This window comes from Grampus griseus (genome assembly GCF_964374135.1).
Source record: "Grampus griseus genome assembly, chromosome: 7".
Lineage (NCBI taxonomy): Eukaryota > Metazoa > Chordata > Mammalia > Artiodactyla > Delphinidae > Grampus > Grampus griseus.
In genome coordinates this window covers 109,262,586-109,280,833 of record NC_139001.1, presented here as the reverse complement: position 1 = coordinate 109,280,833, position 18,248 = coordinate 109,262,586, and the positions used below count along the sequence as shown (strand labels likewise).

General features: G+C 55.3%; 1 protein-coding gene across 4 annotated transcripts; it reads right to left on the bottom strand.

Annotated features, from left to right (window-relative positions):
- Nucleotides 1-6,567: 6,567 nt before the first annotated feature.
- On the bottom strand, nucleotides 6,568-16,894 carry PROC (protein C, inactivator of coagulation factors Va and VIIIa). 4 transcript variants are annotated; one of them, XM_082658344.1, is made up of 10 exons: nucleotides 16,786-16,894; nucleotides 16,464-16,656; nucleotides 15,078-15,131; nucleotides 13,619-13,785; nucleotides 12,184-12,208; nucleotides 11,927-12,064; nucleotides 11,686-11,820; nucleotides 9,620-9,768; nucleotides 8,372-8,489; nucleotides 6,568-7,271 (listed from the first exon to the last, which is right to left on the bottom strand). In XM_082658344.1, the coding sequence occupies exons 2-10, from the start codon at nucleotides 16,507-16,509 to the stop codon at nucleotides 6,694-6,696; spliced, it is 1,410 nt and encodes a 469-aa protein (XP_082514470.1). In that variant the 5' UTR covers nucleotides 16,510-16,656; nucleotides 16,786-16,894; the 3' UTR covers nucleotides 6,568-6,693. The 4 variants fall into 4 exon arrangements, with proteins under 4 accessions (XP_082514470.1, XP_082514469.1, XP_082514472.1 ...); XM_082658343.1 differs by having other exon boundaries at nucleotides 6,569-7,271; nucleotides 15,078-15,164; nucleotides 16,786-16,892; XM_082658346.1 differs by lacking the exon at nucleotides 16,464-16,656 and having other exon boundaries at nucleotides 6,569-7,271; nucleotides 15,078-15,164; nucleotides 16,786-16,870.
- Between the last annotated feature and the right edge of the window lie 1,354 nt (nucleotides 16,895-18,248).

Sequence of the window (18,248 nt, the reverse complement as noted above, 5' to 3'; positions counted from 1 at the left end):
TAATAACTCACTGGACAGATTTCACAGGGATTGGACACAGGAGAAGACAGAATTAGTGAGCTTGAAGAAAGAATAATAAAAACTACTCAAATCAGCACAGAGAGAAATAAAGGAGTAAATGAGGAGGGATTGGATGGCAGGTAATGACCGCTTATATGAAGTCCTCTGTACTAGTTGGTTGTTTAACCATGTGCATGTATAATTTTGATTTCTTTTAAGCACGTGCAACATGCTCCTGCCTGATGAAAGGTCCTGTGGGACCTCAGTGCCCACACTCTGGCCCTTATGCTCCTAGTACAAGATGATGAGTGGGTGCAGGGGAAAGAACACAGCTAGAACCAGGGGTCCTGGACTTCAGGCCTAACTCTACCATCGACTTGCAGTGAGATCTGGGTTTTCTTGCCTTCTAAATGAGGGTCAAGTGACGAGTGCTATGGCCCAGTGGGGTGAGGTGACTGGCCCCCAAACAACATCAATTCTCTGGGACCAAGTTAGGCTTTTCCACCCAGTTGCCACCACCCAGCTCCAGCTCACATGCCTTATCTCAGGCGATGGCTTGTTCCTGCATCTCACTTTGTAATAGAATCAGAACTCTGTCTGTGGAGAGTACATGGCAGGGACGTGTCAGCCCCTGGGACCCTGCATTCCCAGGGCTGGTCCCATTCAGCTCCAGCCTCTGCCAGAAATTGGAGGACACCCTCACCTGCCCCCCTGCACCCCTCCCCACTTCCTTACTCTGCTGAGTTCTCTCCAGGACCGACATTAACTGAAGGGTCCTCGCTTGGAGTCAGACAAACGTGGGGGCAGGTCCTCATCCTCTCCATACTCACTGTGTATTTGGAAAGTAGTTTCACGTCTCTGAGCCTAAGATGGGTAAAATGGGAGAGCGTGTGTCTCTTAGGATGGCCCAGAGGATTAAATCAAACGGTGCCTATGAAGGGCCTAGAACAGTCCTTGGCACTTAGCACAGGTCAAGGTGAGCAGGGCGCTGGAAAGATTATGGTGTGCTTTCTTTCCCCACATACATAATTGGAAATAACAATCATCCTAAACCACAAAATAAGTGCAATCAAGTCCATCAAAATTCTGCCTTTCCCATGATGACTATCTTCAATGCCTTTTTTTTCTCTTGACAGATTACTTTCAAGCTCAATTTCCCAGTTGTTTTAGCATCCTAAGCGCGTGCTCACTTGGCCGCCGAGACAGGACTGTAGCCCTGTGGGTGGGGACAGGTGGGGATACCACCAACCACGCGGAGCAGAGGGCGGCCACTGCCAGCTGCCTGCCCCTCCATGTCCAACCCTGGAGAAGCCCCATGGCGCCCCCAGAGGGCTGGCAGGGTGGGCTCAGGGCTCCAGTCTCCAAGGGCTGCAGCCAGGGCCAGGCCTGGCCCAGCACCTGCCCTGGGGAGTCTACCAAGGGACAAGGCTGAAGGTGGCTAATGATTGAACCATCCCAAATATTGACAGAGCCCAGGTCCTGCCACTGCCCAGCCGTCCATGACTCCTCTTTCACCTGCGACCTGGCTCCGTGTCACAGAGGACAGAGCAGGGACTTTGGAGCCAACCACACCCCCAGCCGGACTCCCCCGATAGGGACAACTTAGGCATCCCCTCTAGCCTCTTTCCTCTGCATCAAAACGGGGACCCTCAGCAGTTCGCCCCTCTGGTTGGCGTGAGCTTTCCATCACACGGTCAGCTGCAGTGAAAGTATTCAATATGGCCACCGTCACCCTGACCTGTGGCCTCTCCGGGGACAGCCCTTGGGGCCCGTCTTGCCACCCAGGCTCTCCTGGCCTCCCCTGAGACTTGGCCCGCCTGTTCCTGGACCGTTGCCTCCCAGCTCCTGCCAGCGCCCTGCCGTCTCCCCCCAGCTCACTGTGGTCCTTTGGCCTCACTTTGGTTGGCAGTTTCCCATCTGTCCTTCCAGGTGAAGCTGGGTTGGAGGGCTCCTCAGGAGGCAGAACCCCCAGCCCCTCGCTCCAGCAGCCCCAGCCTCGGGTTCTCTGCATGGCCAGCTTCCACTGGAAAACTGAACTCTTACACTTTCACAGCTGACTTCAGCCTTGGCTGACCTTCCCCTTCTCTGAAAAGGTTTTAGTTACTGTGACCATCAGTCCTGGATTTGCATGAAGGAAAGGAGGGGAGGGAGGAGCTTACCTCAGCGAGTCCTAGGCCAGCAACTGGGAAATGGCTGAGGCACTAAATGTAAAATGAGCCGGGCCCCTGTTGCACTGTTTTGCTCCTTTTGCTCACTTTGGGGAGCAGACTTGTTTAAGATGGGAACTTTCTGTTCTTTAAAAGTTTGGTAGGGACTTCCCTGGTGGTGCAGTGGTAAAGACTCCGTGCTCCCAATGCAGGGGGCTCGGGTTCGGTCCCTGGTCCAGGAACTAGATCCTGCATGCATGCCTCAACGAAGAGTTTGCATGCCGCAGCTAAGGAGCCGGTGAGCTGCAACTAAGACCCAATGCAGCCAAATAAATAAATGTGTTTTTAAAAGTTTGGTAGAACTCACACACACAAAAACAACATGTGGCTGAAGCTTTCGAGGGGAAGTGGGAATGGCTTTCACCACTTCAATTTTCTTCTTGCATCAGCATTCATATTTTGTGTTTTTTCAGCATTGTATCTATTTCATGTATGTTTTCAAATTTATTAGCTTAAAATAAAATACTTCCTAATTCCCTCCCTTTTCTTTCTTTTTTAATTGAGATATTATTGACGTATAACATTATACTCGTTTCAGGTGTACAAAATAATGATTCGATATTTGTATATATTTGCAGTATATATAAGTCTAGTTAACATCCGTCACCACACAGTTAGTTTTTTTTCCTAGTGATGAGAACATTTAAGATCTATTCTCTTAACAACTTTCAAATACACAATACAGTATTGCTAACTATAGTCACCATGCTGTACATTACATCCCCATGGGGGGTGTATATATCACATTTTATATTTCTATCTCATATCTAGCTATCTACCTACCTGTCTCATATTTTCTCTATCTATTCATCCAGTGATGGAACTTAGGTTGTTTCCATGTCTTGGCTATTGTAAATAATGCTGCAATGGGTGTGTGTGTATCTTTTTGGGTTAGTGTTTTCGTTTCCTTTGGATAAATCCACAGAAATGGAATTGCTGGCTCATACGGTAGTTCTATTTTTAATTTTCTGAGCATCGTCGATACTGTTTTTCCATAGTAGCTGCACCAATTTACATTCCCACCAACAGTACACAAGTGTTCCTTTTTCTTTACATCCTTGCCAACACATGTTATTTCTTGTCTTTTTGATAATAACCATTCTAACAGATATGAGGTGACACCTCACTATGGGTTTTTTTGTTTTGTTTTGTTTTGCTTTTGTGGTACGCGGGCCTCTCACTGTTGTGGCCTCGCCCCTTGCGGAGCACAGGCTCCGGACGTGCAGGCTCAGCAGCCACGGCTCACGGGCCCAGCCACTCCGCAGCATGTGGGATCTTCCCGGACCGGGGCACGAACCCGTGTCCCCTGCATCGGCAGGCGGACTCTCAACCACTGCGCCACCAGGGAAGCCCCCATTTATTTTTTAACCTGTTTAATTTATTGGTTTTGAGAGAGTTCTTTTAAATTTCCATATACAATTGCTTATTTCTCCCTGCACTTCTGTCAATTGTTGGCTTATAAATATTTTGAGGTTATATTGTTAGAGGCATATGTTATTTTATCATGATTATACCTTTCTACATGATTGATTCTTTTATCAGTATTTAATGTCCATCCTTGTTATTTGTGATATTTTTTCCTTGATTGCCATTTTATCAGTTATTAAAATCACTATCTTAGCTTTCTTTTCATTCAAAGCAATGTGGAATTTCTAATATTATTTTCAGTCTTTCATTGTTTTTTGTTTTTACGCTGTCTGTAAATAATATATTGTCAGGTTTATTTTTTATTCTGAAAGTTCTTTCTTTTTATCGATAAGTTTAACCCAGTTACATTTACCCTTATTATTTCCATCTTACTCCATAGTTTCCATTAACTGTACTTTCTTCTTGTTTCATTTTATAGTTTTTATATGTTAGTCCATATTGAGTTAATTTTTGTATAATTTTTGTGTTCATTTTTTGGCTTGTCAATGCCCCATTGTACCAGCACCATGTGTTGACAAGGGTCTCCTTCCTCCATCAAATTGCTTTTGCATCTTTGTAAAAAAAATCAGATGGCCATGGCTGTGTGAGTCTATTTCTGGATTCTCTATTCCATTCCATTCATCTATGTGTCTCTCCCTCCACCAATACCACACAATCTTGTTCACTGTAGTTAGATTATAATCCATGACACTGGGTAGAATGATTTCTCCTAATTTGTTCTTCTTTTTCTAACGTGTTTTAGCTACTCAAGGTCCTTTGCCTTTCCATATATATATATATATATATATATATATATATATATATATATATATATATATATAAAACAGTAAGCTTGTTTACAAAAAAATCATGTTGAGATTTTTCTATGAATTGTGTTAAACCTATAGCTCAATTTTGGGAAAATTGACATCTTTACTGTGTTGAGTCTTCCATTGTTTCTCCATGTATTTAGGTCTTCTTTAGCATTTTGTAAGTGTCATCACACAGATCTGGTACATGTTTGTTATATGTGTATCTAAGTACTTCATTTTCTTTAGAGTGATTGGAAGTGGTATTGTGGTTTGAATTTTGGTTTCCACATGTTCATTGTTAACATGTAGAAATACCATTGATTTTTACGTGCTTCTCATTGACTTTTATTCTCCTTCTTTGCTTTCTATGGACAGATCAAGTCTTCTTATGTTGCTTTAAAAATTGTATTTTTGTTCTTGTTTTGGTTGTTCTTAGGACCGTTTCCAGAGACTTTATTTGTTTGTTTGTTTTAATGGTTGTCACTAGTTTCACTGGAGAACAGGTCAGCAGATCTCTTCGGGCTGGGATGCCAGAAGTTCTCTCTCCCACACTAGTTCACCACCTTGACAGGAGACTCACCTGGGGAATCTTTAACAAGGGCAAAGACCTCAGCATGCGGTCACTCTTTCAATCCATCATGTCCCACTGCAAGTGTTGGGGACACTGGCCTTAGGCACTGATCAGCAGATGGTTCCAGCCCCAGGCCTGGCTTCCTTCCACCTCCAAGCAGTCCCACCTACCCTTTCCCAGGCCCTAAGGAGACATCCTGCTGCCTCCTTCTCAGCCATGCCGCTTTCCTTGTGTTGCACGTACAGAACTCAGGTGTCTCCCCTGGTCTGTAAGCAGCAGCTGTGGTTCCGACAAGAGGGATGTAATCATAAGTCAAGGCCTCCCGTACCATTGACTGATTTGTGCTCTACTTTCTTTATCCTCATTGGCCCTGAGCGTCTTGGCACCTACCCAAGCAGAAAAGGTCCTGAAAGTTCCTTTTGTCCAGTGGCTTTCAACCATAGCCACACATTAAAATGACCTGGGGAGTTTAAAAAATATCAGTGTTTTTTTTCCCCACCCTAAGTCAACTAAACCAGAATCTCTGTGGGTGAAACTGGATGTAGATGTCTTTGAAAGCCCTCACCCACACCCCCAGCCCCCAGGAGATTCAAAAGTACACTGAAGGTTGAGAACCGCTGCTCTCAATCTCATCTTTTCATTTGCCCAGAGAACAGAAGTGACTTGCGAGTCACACATTTAATGACTTTAGACTAATTGCCTCGGCTTTGTGTCACCACTCTCCCCTGTTGTCGGGTGCATCCTAACTGATTTCTCTCAGTTATGCCTTTAAGGCCAGGTCAAGACAGAGTCAACAGCCTACCACTATTCACGATTGTGTGGCATCGGTCTTTTTTTTTTTTTTTTTGGCTGTACGCGGGCCTCTCACTGTTGCGGCCTCTCCCGCTGCAGAGCACAGGCTCTGGACGGGCAGGCCCAGCGGCCACGGCCCACGGGCCCAGCCGCTCCACAGAATGTGGGATCCTCCCGGACCAGGGCACGAACCCGTGTCCCCTGCATCAGCAGGCGGACTCTCAACCACTGCGCCACCAGGGAAGCCCAGCATTGTTCTTAAATAGCTTCCCCACACCTACAGCGTGAGTTCCTTCCGGGCTGAACCAACCCCTCTGCGTCTCTGGCTCCTCCCCACGCAGGCCGATGCTGGCCTCCAGAGCCAGCAGGAAGAGTGGGGGGCGGCCTGAAGGGCCCTGGCTTGGGAGTCAAACCAAGTTTGAGTTTTGGCTCCACAATGCAAACCTTCCTGAACCTCAGCTTCTTCCCCCGTAAGAGGAGCTGCAGTCTCTACCTTCAGAGCTGGCTTTACCGTCAGGATCCCTGGCTCACACAGGCCCCGTCCAAAGCCCTGGGGGGGACTCTCCCAGTTTTGGAGTCCCATGTTTTATTTTTTTCATAAAGCGAGCTTCCCCGAACTTTACCGGCTTTAGACGCCGCAAACCTTGGGTCTGCTCCTTCCTACCTCACAGAGTAGTTGTTGTGGAAGGTAAATAAGATCCAGTTCATAAAGTGTGGGGCATGCAGTAGATGCCCCAAAAATACTTCCCTCCAGAACAGCCCAGAAAAGGGTCGGAAAGACAGACAGATCCATAGCTGCTGTGCTTGCTCCATGCCCTTTTTAATGTCCAACATCTTGGCCATTCAACAACCCAGCCCCCGTCCAAGGGTGTCCTCTGGGGTCCAGACACAAGTGGGGAAGACGCTAAGGCACCTGGCTCTGGAGGGGGGCCTCCTTAGCGTTGATGTAGCCGTGGATCCAGTCGAGGTAACGGCTGACTTTGGTGTAAACACCGTAGTTGTTGAGGCGCCCGCAGCCCTCGCCCCAGCTCACCAGGCCCACCAGAAACCAGGTGCCGCGGAAGGAGACGACCATAGGCCCCCCGCTGTCGCCCTCACAGGCATCCCGCGGGTCCCCCAGGATGCCGGCGCACAGCATGTTCTCGGAGATCTTGTTTTGCATGGCCAGAACGCACATATTGTGCGGGACCAGGGGGACCCTGACGAAGTTGAGGACGAAGGTGCGGTTTCTCTTGGCCTCGCTGCGGTAGCCCCAGCCTGTCACCACCGTCTCCTGGCCGACCTGGGTGAGCTCGCGGTCCGACAGGCCACTGTCTGGGAGGCAGATGGGCACGATGGTCTGCGAGAGAGTGGCGGGCCGGGCCAGGTGCAGCAGCGCGATGTCATTGTCACTGGTGCTCTTGGTGTAGTTGGGGTGGACAAACACCTCCTTGATGTCCAGGTCCACTTCCCACTTCTCCCAGCGCCGCAGGTCATACTCCCCTGCAGGGCAGAGGGGCTGTCAGAGTGGGCTTGGGGGACCCTCCCTCCCCTGGGGCCTCCTGAAGCCAACGTGGCTGCCACGCTCCTGCAGGCCCTCGTGGAGGGACAGCAGGAGTGGTCACCACGTATGCCCGGCACTGTCCTGGGCCACATGGTCCCTATCAAGGGTAACAGCCCGTGAGTGTCAGTCCTAAAGGGGCAGAACGCTGGTCTGAATTCAGGACTGGCTCATAGACGGAGCAGTGAGGCCTGGGAAGTGACCGGCGGTGGGCAGTCAGCAGGGAAGCCTGAAGCTCCCTGGAGACCTGGGACATAGACCAGAGCCGCAAAGAGAACATGGGACACCTGCCAAGATGGAGGCAGGGCAGGAGCAGCCAGCCGGACACAGGCTCCACCAGGGAAGAAAGATCTGGACCACACACAAGACACAAGGTCTTCTCAGGCGAGGCTGCTGGTTCCTGGAAAGCGGGGGTGAGGGCTCTGCCTCCAAGCCCAGCCCCGCTGGAGGCCACTGGCCTCTGCTTGTGCTGGGCGTGATGGCAGGGTGTGTGAATCTGGTCATTCACTCTCAGTACGGATCTTTGCCTCTTTTTTTTTTTTTTGCATAAAGATTGGAGTGAGAGAACCCTCGCCCCCCAGAAATTGGTAGAGAGTGGGGTCTAGGCTCGGGGAGCCCTGGGCTGTTGCAGGGAAGCGGCTGGCTGCTGTACCAGATGCCAGGGCCCCCGCTGCACAGTCCATCCCGGTCACCCTGTGTGAAGCGTGGCCCTGCACCCCAGGGTGCTGCAGGTCCACACACACGGCCACTCCACATAGTGAGAGTGAAGACACAAGTATGTGTGTAACCTCCTCGCTGGCAAACACACGTGTGTAAGCACCTGGGCACCAGATTCGAAGAGAATCCCTTCCGTGCAAACTACCTGGTGTCATTGTGTCTAAAATGCCGCCACAGGAGTGGTGGGGTGGGAGCACACGGGCCTCTTCCCCCCAGATGCCTTCTGTGCGGCCCTGGTGTCGTCTTGCTCAAGCACCCTGGAAACCAGGCTCCCCACCCAGCCAGCCCGTCTGGCCCACCCCTCCGGCCTGGTTCCAGCCCACACCTAGCCTGACGATGAGCTTCTTGCGGTCGTCCAAGCAGTGGGCCGCTGTCAGCACCCAGGAGACGTGGACGAGCACCGCCCCGCAGGCCAGCTTCTTCTTCGAGTCCAGCAGGATCACCTGTAATGGGGGGTGGGCAGTGACGGCACCACACGGCCTTCTGACAGCTCCGTGTCAGGGCCCCTGCTCTCAGCACAGCCCCAGGCACTAGCTGCGTAAATAGGTCTTCCCTGGGTTCCCTGGTCACACGGGCATGGACTTTTTTGGCATTTTCTTTTCTGCACGTTTGATGGAGTTTGCCCGTTCCAGGGTATCTCCCCGCCTTTGCCTGTGCTGTTCCTATAACCATCCTCAGCAGCATCCGGAGAGTTCTCCTCACCGTCGGGGGCTCAGGCTGCTCGTCGAGTCCTCTGAGAAGCCTTTGAGGCCCCCAGGCTGCCTTGGGAGCCCTCTCCAGGTTCCCTCAGTCCCTGTGCTGTCAGCCGGCTCTGGTCCCATTGGGTTACCATGTGTTTAGGAGCCTGAATCTCCTGGGGGCTGTGAGCTCCCCAAGACCTGCCAGTCCCCTGCTTTTTTTAATTTTTCTTTTGCGTTACGTGGGCCTCTCACTGTTGTGGCCTCTCCCGTTGCGGAGCACAGGCTCCGGACGCGCAGGCTCAGCGGCCATGACTCACGGGCCCAGCCGCTCCGCGGCATGTGGGATCTTCCCGGACCGGGGCATGAACCCGTGTCCCCTGCATCGGCAGGCGGACTCTCAACCACTGCGCCACCAGGGAAGCCCCCCACCACCCCCGCTTATTGATCTCTGGACAATCCCCCCCGCCGCCCCGACCCAGTGCCTGGCAGAGATGGGGACCAAATAAGTGTTAGCTCCCATGGCGGGGCAGAGGACAACCCTCCCTCCCAGCCCTTTCCCACGCAGAACACCGCTCCCCTCTGCCAGGCTTCTGCCTCAAATACCACCAGCAGAGCATTATCTTTCCAGCTCTTTTTAAAAGCTATACCTCTCCTTCCTGCACATTCCCCCTTGGCCCCTGGTGCCCAGCCCACCCTGCCTGGCTGCTCCTCTCCCATCGGGTTAGCACCATCTTTCCCTGGAACCCTCCACCCTTAGCACTGCCGCCGCCCCCCCCCCCCCACCCCAAGCAAAGGCTGCACTTCCCTTCCCACTGGTGCCTCCTGAGCAGGAACTGGGTGGGCTCAGTGACTCCTGACCCAGCTGGTGAGCCGCTGCCTCTCTCTCCTCTCACCTGCCAGGGGCTCTCTCCCCATCCGGCCTCCTGCCCACTGATGAGCCGTGGATCTAATTGGCCTTCTTGGTCTACTTGGTCTGTGTCACGTTTCAAGTTCTTGCGTTTCTTCTCCATTCGCTTCCCTGGCCTCCCACAAGGGAACGTCACTGAAGGCAGGGGGAGGCTGCTGAGTGCCTGCTGGGTACTGCTCCCGAGACTGCCCTCCCACCTCTGTCCCCCTCCTGCCAGCAGCCTCCTTTGCTGCCTTGTAGGATAAATGATGCTCAGACGCTCAATTCTATCAACTTGCAAAGCCCCTCGGGATAGTCAGTCGGTTAACGAACAGCGCCACTTAATGGCAAGAGTCGGACCAAGCAGCATCTCTACCTAGCGGTGCGCCCTTGGGCAGGTCGTTAAAGTTCTCAGAGTTGGGACACCCCAGGGCTGTTGGGAGTCATCCCTGAGATGCACAAGTAAGGTCTCAGCGCTGGGATACTGCCGAGCTCCTAACAGAGGTAAGGACTTATGGGGAGGAGGAGGTGGACACGCCCAGAGAGCCGCAGAGTGGCTCTGAGCACGGCTGTGAGCTCCAGCCCAGAGGAGAGAGCACTGAGCAGAAGTGAGGGCTGGGAGGCGGGCCAGGGCCATTCAGGCTGCGATGGGAGACTTAGACTCGCGAGAAGCAGTGGGAAACCATCAGCAGGGGGATCGCCTAGTGACAGAAAAGGGAGATGAAACAACAGCGCCAAGATTCCAGAAGCTGGACAGCAGAGGGACATGGTAACTGACTTGGCCGACTGAGAAAGCCGAAACCTCAGCCAGTGGTAGGAGACGCAGGGAGCAGGCTGCTTGGCAACACAAACGCCCAGGAAGCCTCCACGTGTCTCTGAAGAAGCTGTGCAGGTGGGGCTACAGCAGGAAGGTTGAGAGCTTGTCAAAGAAACTGCTAGAGCCCTCATCAGTGGCTTGACTCTCCTCTCTGACCCCTGCAGAAGACCCTAGGTGTATTCTCCGCAGACGGTGAACCAGAGACCTGGGGACTCCAGGCACCGCCACAGGAAACAGTGACACGCAAGGCTGACCAGAGAGAGTCACGCAGACATCTGCAGACGGGGCAGATGCCAGTTCCTCTCCCCCTACTCTCCCCAGGGGGCTGGAAGCCAGGCTGGGACCATCCAAGCATGAACTGGGAGGATTACTCTCAGAAAAAAGCCTGAAGACCTAAGAATCTGGGCAACAGGGGTTCTGCCAGTGACCTGGGCCTTCAGATGGTCTCACAGAAAAGCCCACCAGCCAACAGGCCCACCAGGCCTTTCTTTGCACCTTCCTGTCAATCTCTAATTACTTTAAAAGGAAGAGTTGGCTTTTTTTTTCAGTAAAAGGACGGGAATATAAAGTTGTGGAAAGTTCCCTGAAAGAAGAACACAAAGTCAAAGATACGGAAACTAGAAGAGATAATGTGATAAGAAAACTAGAAGATCAATCCGGGGAAAGAGATCTGATTAGGAGGTGCAGAAAGAGAGAACAGAGAAAGCACAGGGCAGGTCATCAAGGAAATAACTACAGAAATGTTCCTAGAGATAGAAGACACGCATTTCCACATGAAAAGGGCGCTGCACAGTGAATGCAAGAAGATCCACACGGAGGAACAACCTGCTGAAATCATGGTAAGAGTTGTGAAACTCCGACTGTTGCGTAAGTATATAAATCCGATAGAAATTTCAATGTATAAAAAGGAAAGTAGAAGAGGAGGCAGAATCACGGTTCCTGTCTCTCCTCAGAGAAGCCAGAGGTGAAGGCGGAAATAAAGCCGTCAAGAGAGATGAGGACGCTGGAGGCGTGCCCGCCCCATCCGCTCCTCCCTGGGGAGATGCGCTACCTCTGGGTTCTTGCTCCAGGCCACGCCCCCAGAGTGGGCAGCGGCCCCTGGAGGAAGGCGGGCGGGCGAGGGCAAGAGCGGGCAGGGGACCCGCCGAGGGCACCCTCCCTCCCCGTTGGGGCGGCCCGTCTCCTTCGCCTGGGACTCGGCCCTGTGGCTTGCTCACCGCCCGGGCGCCCCGTGCTGTCCCCCATCTGCGGCTCACCCTTGGGCTCGCAGAGCAGGTGGTCGTCCCCCAGGCGGTAGCCGGGCGCGCAGCGGCAGTGGCGCCTGCCCTCCTCCTCCAAGCAATAGTGCGCGCAGCCGCCGTTCTCCGCCGAGCAGTTGGAGAAGCGAGCCTCTGCAGGGGACCGGCAGGAGGGCGCCGAGAGAGCGCGGCGCTCTGCGCGCCCGGCCCCGCCCCCGGCCCCGGGGAGCTCCCTGGCCCGCCGCCCGCCGCCCCTCACCTTGAAGGCAGAAGCGGCCCTCCCAGCCCTGCGCGCAGTCGCAGCGGAAGCCGCCCAGGCCGTCGATGCACGTGCCGCGCCCGCAGCACGGGCTGTCGCACGGGTGCGCCGGCGGCGGGGCCGCGCACTGGTCCCCGTCTGTGACGAGGGGTAAGGAGGGGATCACGGGGGTCCGCCGGCCCCGTCCCCGTGCCCCCAGCGGCCCAGAGACCTCGAGGGGCACGGGCACCGCGGCCAGGGGTCTGGGGCGCACTCACCGTGGTACTTGGACCAGAAGGCCATCTGCGGGGAGAAGGGGCGGTGTCAGGGGCCGTCAGCCCACCTGTGTAGATGGGGAGCCCCCGGGGCCCCTCCCCGGGCTGGCCCAGGTCCGGCAGGCAGCATCTAAGCGGGCAGGGAAGGGAAGGGCTTCCACACAAAGAGGGGTCAACCCCAGCCTCTGGGCAGCTGCACCCTGAGAAAAGCCAGGCTCCTTGCCCCTCTGCCCATCTCCACCCCACATCCCAAACCCGCCCCCCGTTTCCCGCCCGTGCAGCTGGAAGCGTCCTCTGGGCGCTGGCTGCTACCCCAGCAGCCTCTGCAAAGGAAGGGACCCAAATCCCACCCCCCCACCCCCAGGGTGCTCTGCCTGCTTCCAGCTCCATCCCTCCAGGCACCGGGCGTCTGCTCTTTCCCTGAGCCTGGCCTCAGAGCTGGGTGACGAGCAGGACATCGTGTGTGTGAGACACGGCTTTTGCCGGTTCAGAAAGTCTGCTTTTCTAAGCAGCTCTCTGGTGGCACTTCTGCTGCTGGGCTGGGACCACCAGTCCCTGAGATCCACTGCTTGATGCCCAGGCCGAAAGCCCCCCTGCTGGCCTGGGAGACCCTGGGTGGGGGGCGGGAGGCACCGGAGGGGTGTGATGTGCCCAGGCTGTGCCTGCCGAAAATCATCTTGGCATCTGCTGAGGAGGCCATTTGGGGGAAGAGGCAGTGGAGATGGGGGCTGAGGGCAAGAGAGGAAGCCACCCAGAGCTCCGCCTTCAGCTGTGAGAGCTGAGTGGGAAGGGCATGCCTACAGACAGCTTGAAGGGGACCCAGGTGGTGGCACGACCCCCAGCTCCTAGTCGCTAAAGTGAGCTCTGGGTGCTGGAGGGGGTCTGAGCCTTGTATCAGGAACACCTCCCTTACCGAGCGCATCCTACCACCTCAGGGCCACCACCGCAGGGCCCTGGGGGCCAGAGAGGACACAGACCCTTTCCTTGGATCCCCTGAGCAATCAGGTTTCACCCCTGGAGTGTCTAAGGCACAGAGTGAGTGTGTGTGCCCAGACATCAGGGAGTCTTGGGTCACCTGGTCAGCAGGGTGGAAGCAGGGGTGCTGGCCTCTGGATCAGAGGGAGGGAGAAGAGGGGAGGCTGGGGTGGCCAGTCACAGGTGGAGAGGGGGACTGAGCTACCTCCAGTGGGATTGGGTGGGAATCCCTGCCTAAGGCTTCCCCAGACGCTTCTCGCGCTCATTGCAGAGTTCTGTTTCTTGGAGTCCCACGTGCCCTGGCCAAGACCATAGGGCTGTTCACTCCACTGCTGCACCCCTGGCAAGCTGGGAGGGTAAGGGGCTGGTGCCCACCGCTTCCCAGGACCCCCAAGGGGCCCCCGGCTGCCGCTCCAGGTCCCACCCCGAGCCTCACGCTCTGCACCCAGTCGGGCGGCCTTACTGTGTCTTCCATGTTTTGGAAAATCTCCCGAGCTTCCTCAAATTCACAGGTCTCCTCTGTGCACTCGCGCTCCAGGCTGCCGGGCCGCAGCTCCTCCAGGAAGGTGTTGGCGCGTTTGCGGATCCGCAGCACCTGGTGGGCACGCCGGTGGCTGGAGAACACTGAGTCTGGGAGGGAGACAGGGAGCTCGCGTTGGTGGGGGGCCTGGCTGGCGAGTCCCTGGGGAGGTTTTCGTCTTGGGTCCCTCAGGATTATAATTCCAGGTACCGATACCCTCTCCTCCTCCCGAAGCAGGGGGCCGGCCATCGGAGGACAGGACACTTGACCATTCAGGGTGCGTGCACTGAGGCCGACAGACCTCCCTCCCTCCGAGCCCAGCCCGACCTCCGCGTGACCCTGAGCCCATGTCTTTACCCCTCTAAACTGCAGTTTATTCATCAAAAAATGAGGATGGGATCATCACGTAAAACAGTACGGAAATGAGCGGCCAGTGACAAATGCCACGTGCTGCTGCTGTTGTTATTATACTGCACAGGTAAGTGGGCCTCGTTCTCCAGATACACCTGGTGCAACCCCGTCGTGAAGCCGTCCCTCCATCCTCCCTGCCCTCCCCTCCTCCCATCCCCCTCTTGGAGCATTTCCCACGCCCTTCCCCTAGGGCAGGCACACCTGGACAAGGCAGACCTGCCACCCGGGGAGCATCACCAAATGTCTCCTGGGCTCTGAGAGGTGTCTGCCTTGGGGGCAGGGGGACAGCTGGGGTGGAGGGACCAAAGCAGGGGAGTGAGCAAGAGAGGCTCGACGGTGCCGGGACCAGGAAGGGCATCCTCAGGAAAGGAAGATGTGCCAGACTGAGTCTGGACATAGGAGCCAAGAGGACCGCAGGTGGGAACCGGGGCTGGGAGTGGGGAGGAAGGGCCACCAGGAAGACAGAGCAGCTCAGGAAGAGGCATAAATGGAAGAAAGAGCCCACGGTGGCTGCAGGAGGTGTGGGGGGAGGGCCGCCTAAGAAACCAGGCAGCACAGCTGTCCCGCGGGCCTCCTCCTCTCCACATCCTGGTCCCCTGGCCGTGGGGACCAGGGGAGGGGTTGGGGCAGGGTAGCGGCCAGCAGATGAGCATTTTAGGAGGACAGGCTGCTCTGGGGCAGTTTGCATGACAGCGGGGCCTGGCGCTCTCACAGTTGAGGGAGTGAACGGTGGAGTGGGGGGACCCAGGGGACTCTGTGACCAACCCCCCAGGTAGGAGGAAGGACGTGACCCCGCGACCCCGGGGGCTCCCTGCCATCGCCACAGGACTCAGCCCCTGAGCTGCGGCCTGCCGCTGTGTTCCCCTCGGTTAATTTATCCCTGTTCCCTCAGGTCCGCCTCTCATCTCCTCTCGCCCTGAGGCTCAGGGGAGACGGTGAAAGGTGTGAAGACCCCGAGGGTCCCGAGGAGGGGGTGGGAGAGTGGCCTTACCGGGAGGAGCTGGTGCGCTGGAAACTCCCCAGATGGTCACGAACAGTAAGAGGCCTGTAAGCCGCCACATTCTGAAGTTGCTGCCACCTGTCTGAGGAGGACTTCTGAGCTTCCGGCAGCCGCGCCAGCCCCCGCTCTGCCCCCTTCCCCGGCCCCGGGTGGGATCGCCAGGGCAAAAGCTGGGGTCGGGGGTCCCTGTTTACTATTCAGACACCCACGTGGCGCCTCGGTCCCCTTGTCTATATGGGGCTAAGGTCACACGACCCGAGCCTGCAGGGTGAAGACAGGAAGTGGAAGGGGCAGCGACCTGGTGAAGATCAAAGGGGACTCGGCACAGAAGGGTGATGGGCAGGTGCACCCAGAACGTTCCTGCCCTCCCTGGGTGAGGATTCGGGGCTGACGCCTCTGCTGATCTAAAGGCCAGGTTAAGAATAATAACTGACATTTATTGGACAGTCACGGTGTCTTTCAAGAAATTTGGACATGGTTCAGAGGACAGGCCACCAAGTCAGAGCGCCTGGTGCAAATCCCAGCTCCAGGACAGGATTGTCGGGCGAGATCCCTAACTGCCCCTCAGTTGCCTCATTTGTAAAACGGGTGGAAAAACTGTATTTCTGCCTCAGAGGGTTATTGTGAGAATTAAATGAGTTAATCTACATAAAGCTGTTGAATACGTTTGCACCTAGCAAATGCTCAGTAAGCATGAGCTACTCTTATCTCAGCGAAGGCTCACCACCACCCAAGAGGGAGGTATTAATGTCGTCACCCCATTTCACAGAGGGGGGGACTGAGGCTCACAGGAGAGAAATCGCTTATTAAACCCCCACAGCCAGGAAGCGGAAGAGCTAGTGCTTGAGCTCAGGCCTGTGTGGCTCCAGGCCTGGAACCTTAACCCCTGCCGCAAACCACCAGGCGCACCACAAGGCCACAGAGGTAGCCCTGCTGGCCGGAAACCTAGGAGCCGCCGCTGCCCCCCAGGCTGCCCCACCGGCACCCCCCTCCCCGTCTAACCTCATGTTCCACTTTGCCGACTCCCTCTGAGGCTGATTCTGACATTTGTTTAAAGGGTTTAGAAGTAGAGGTGAGGCTGTGGTGGGGAGCCTGGAGGGCTCCGGGTTCCAAGCTGCCTCTGGCGATGGCTCTGGGGTCTGGAGGCCCTCAGCCGACTTCCACTTCCCTCAAAGTCTGGGAGGAAGGCCCCTGGGAGCCATGGCACCCCAGCCTGAGGAATGCCAGCCAGAGCCTTGGCCTGGCCGGCAGCAGAGCCCAGATTTCCTTTACCCCAAGCTCCAGCCAGCCTCTCAAACCCTGGCTAGAAGAGTCCACCTTCAGCCCTGCTCACCCTCCTCCGGCCCCCCTCACAGACCTGCCTCGAAGGGGACTTACTGGGGTGGACCGCCGAGAAACTGCAAGGTCGCCCTCCTGCCGCCATGACAGCCTGGACCTCGAGTTAATCCATAACTGCAAATATTTGCTTGGCCCTTGGTGCTGAGGCCTCCCTCTCCACAGATAAACAAACAAGTTCCCGGCTCAGGACCGCTCTGTCTGCCCCAAGCCCACCTGTGCCCATCAGTGGTGCCTGCAGGAGGGAAGGAGGGAAGGGGTGGGCGACGTCAAAACTGTCTACAGACGCGGCCTCATTTTAGCCTCATAGCAGCTGGCTGAAGGAGGAACGTTGTCCCCCTTTAGCCGATGGGGGCATTCTTACCCGGAGATACTGCGGTTTGCCTCAGATCAGCATAACCGGTAATGATATTTCACCAAATCTAGGATGCCATTAGTTATAAGATGCATCTATTTTATGTGTCAGCGTAAAAGAAAAGAAACATTGTTAATTACTCAATGGCCGGCCATCCTGATTACATCATGAAGGTTTGATGTAAAACATGAAAAGATACGCCTCTCAGAGTCCCTACCACGTGGGTGCCAAGCACTCGGCTAAACTCTCAGCTCCAGCTGCTCCGGTAACTGCCCCCCAAGCCCACGCACACGCACACACGACTGCACACGACTATTCCCATAACCTCGATTTTGCAGATGAGGACGCTCAGAAATCTTTTGTCACGTGCTCAAATTCACGGAGCTGGTAAGTGGCGGGCCTGGATTAGAACTTGGGTCTTCCCAGCACCTCTTGGCCACTTCTGTGAGCAAGTGAGAAAAATAAACAGGATTCCGAAAAGGCTGCAGTCAGTTCTTGACCGGTTTGCCACAAAAGGCAGGAGCAGAAGTAAAGGGTTCGACCTGGAGCCTCCGCCCTGGCCCTGCGGTCCGTCAGCATTTATTCTGTATCTTCCTTCCTGTGCCGGGGATGCCCCCACTTCTCCCAAACCCCACTCCCTCCTTGGAGGACTTGACCAAACTCCTCAAACTCCCAGCCCCTGAACGGCTCGTGTGACCCTGCCCTGCTGGCCTCTGGTGACGGCACCAGGAAGTCCCCTGACCCAGGAGTCCATCAGATTCTCTCCCTCGGCCCCGAGGAGTATGGCATTAGAGCCTCGTTCCACTGTGAGCCCTGGACTCACAGATTTTTAAATTTTTTGGCCACGCCTTGCAGCATGCGGAATCTTAGTTCCCCGACCAGGGATCAAAGCTGCGCCCCCTGCAGGGGAAGCACGGAGTCTTAACCACTGGAACACCAGGCAAGTCCCTGGACTCAGGTTTTGAAGCCAGAGGCTAGGCACTGACGTTTCCGACTAAAGCAAAAGAGGCTGATGAGGTGGAAGATGTAGAACGTGCAGACAGAGGCTGAGAGTCGCGGGTGGGCTGCGGGCGGGCGGTAGCATCCTACCTCGTCATGACTGGGGCATATCCTACCGTTGGCTTCATGGCGGTCCCCCTGTGCTCCTGGGAAACCCCCTGTTTCCTTACGTGTCCTTGCAACCAGACGCCTCCTACTGGGGTACAGCACCGTGCCCGGCTCTGGGGTACAAGGCCCTTGTGCTGCCCACACGGCCCACTGGAGAAGACCAGAGGAACAGGGTGACCGTCTAACAAGGCAGACCCACTGGGCGGAGGCCAGGTGATGGGTGCAGATGGCGATGCTTATGGAATTCCGAGGAGAGGGAAATCAGCACAAGTGGGATGGTCAGGGAAGACTGCCTGGAGGATGCAGAGCTTCAGCTGGACATCAGAGGGCAGGCAGGACCCAGGTAAAAGAGGAAGGGCCCTCAG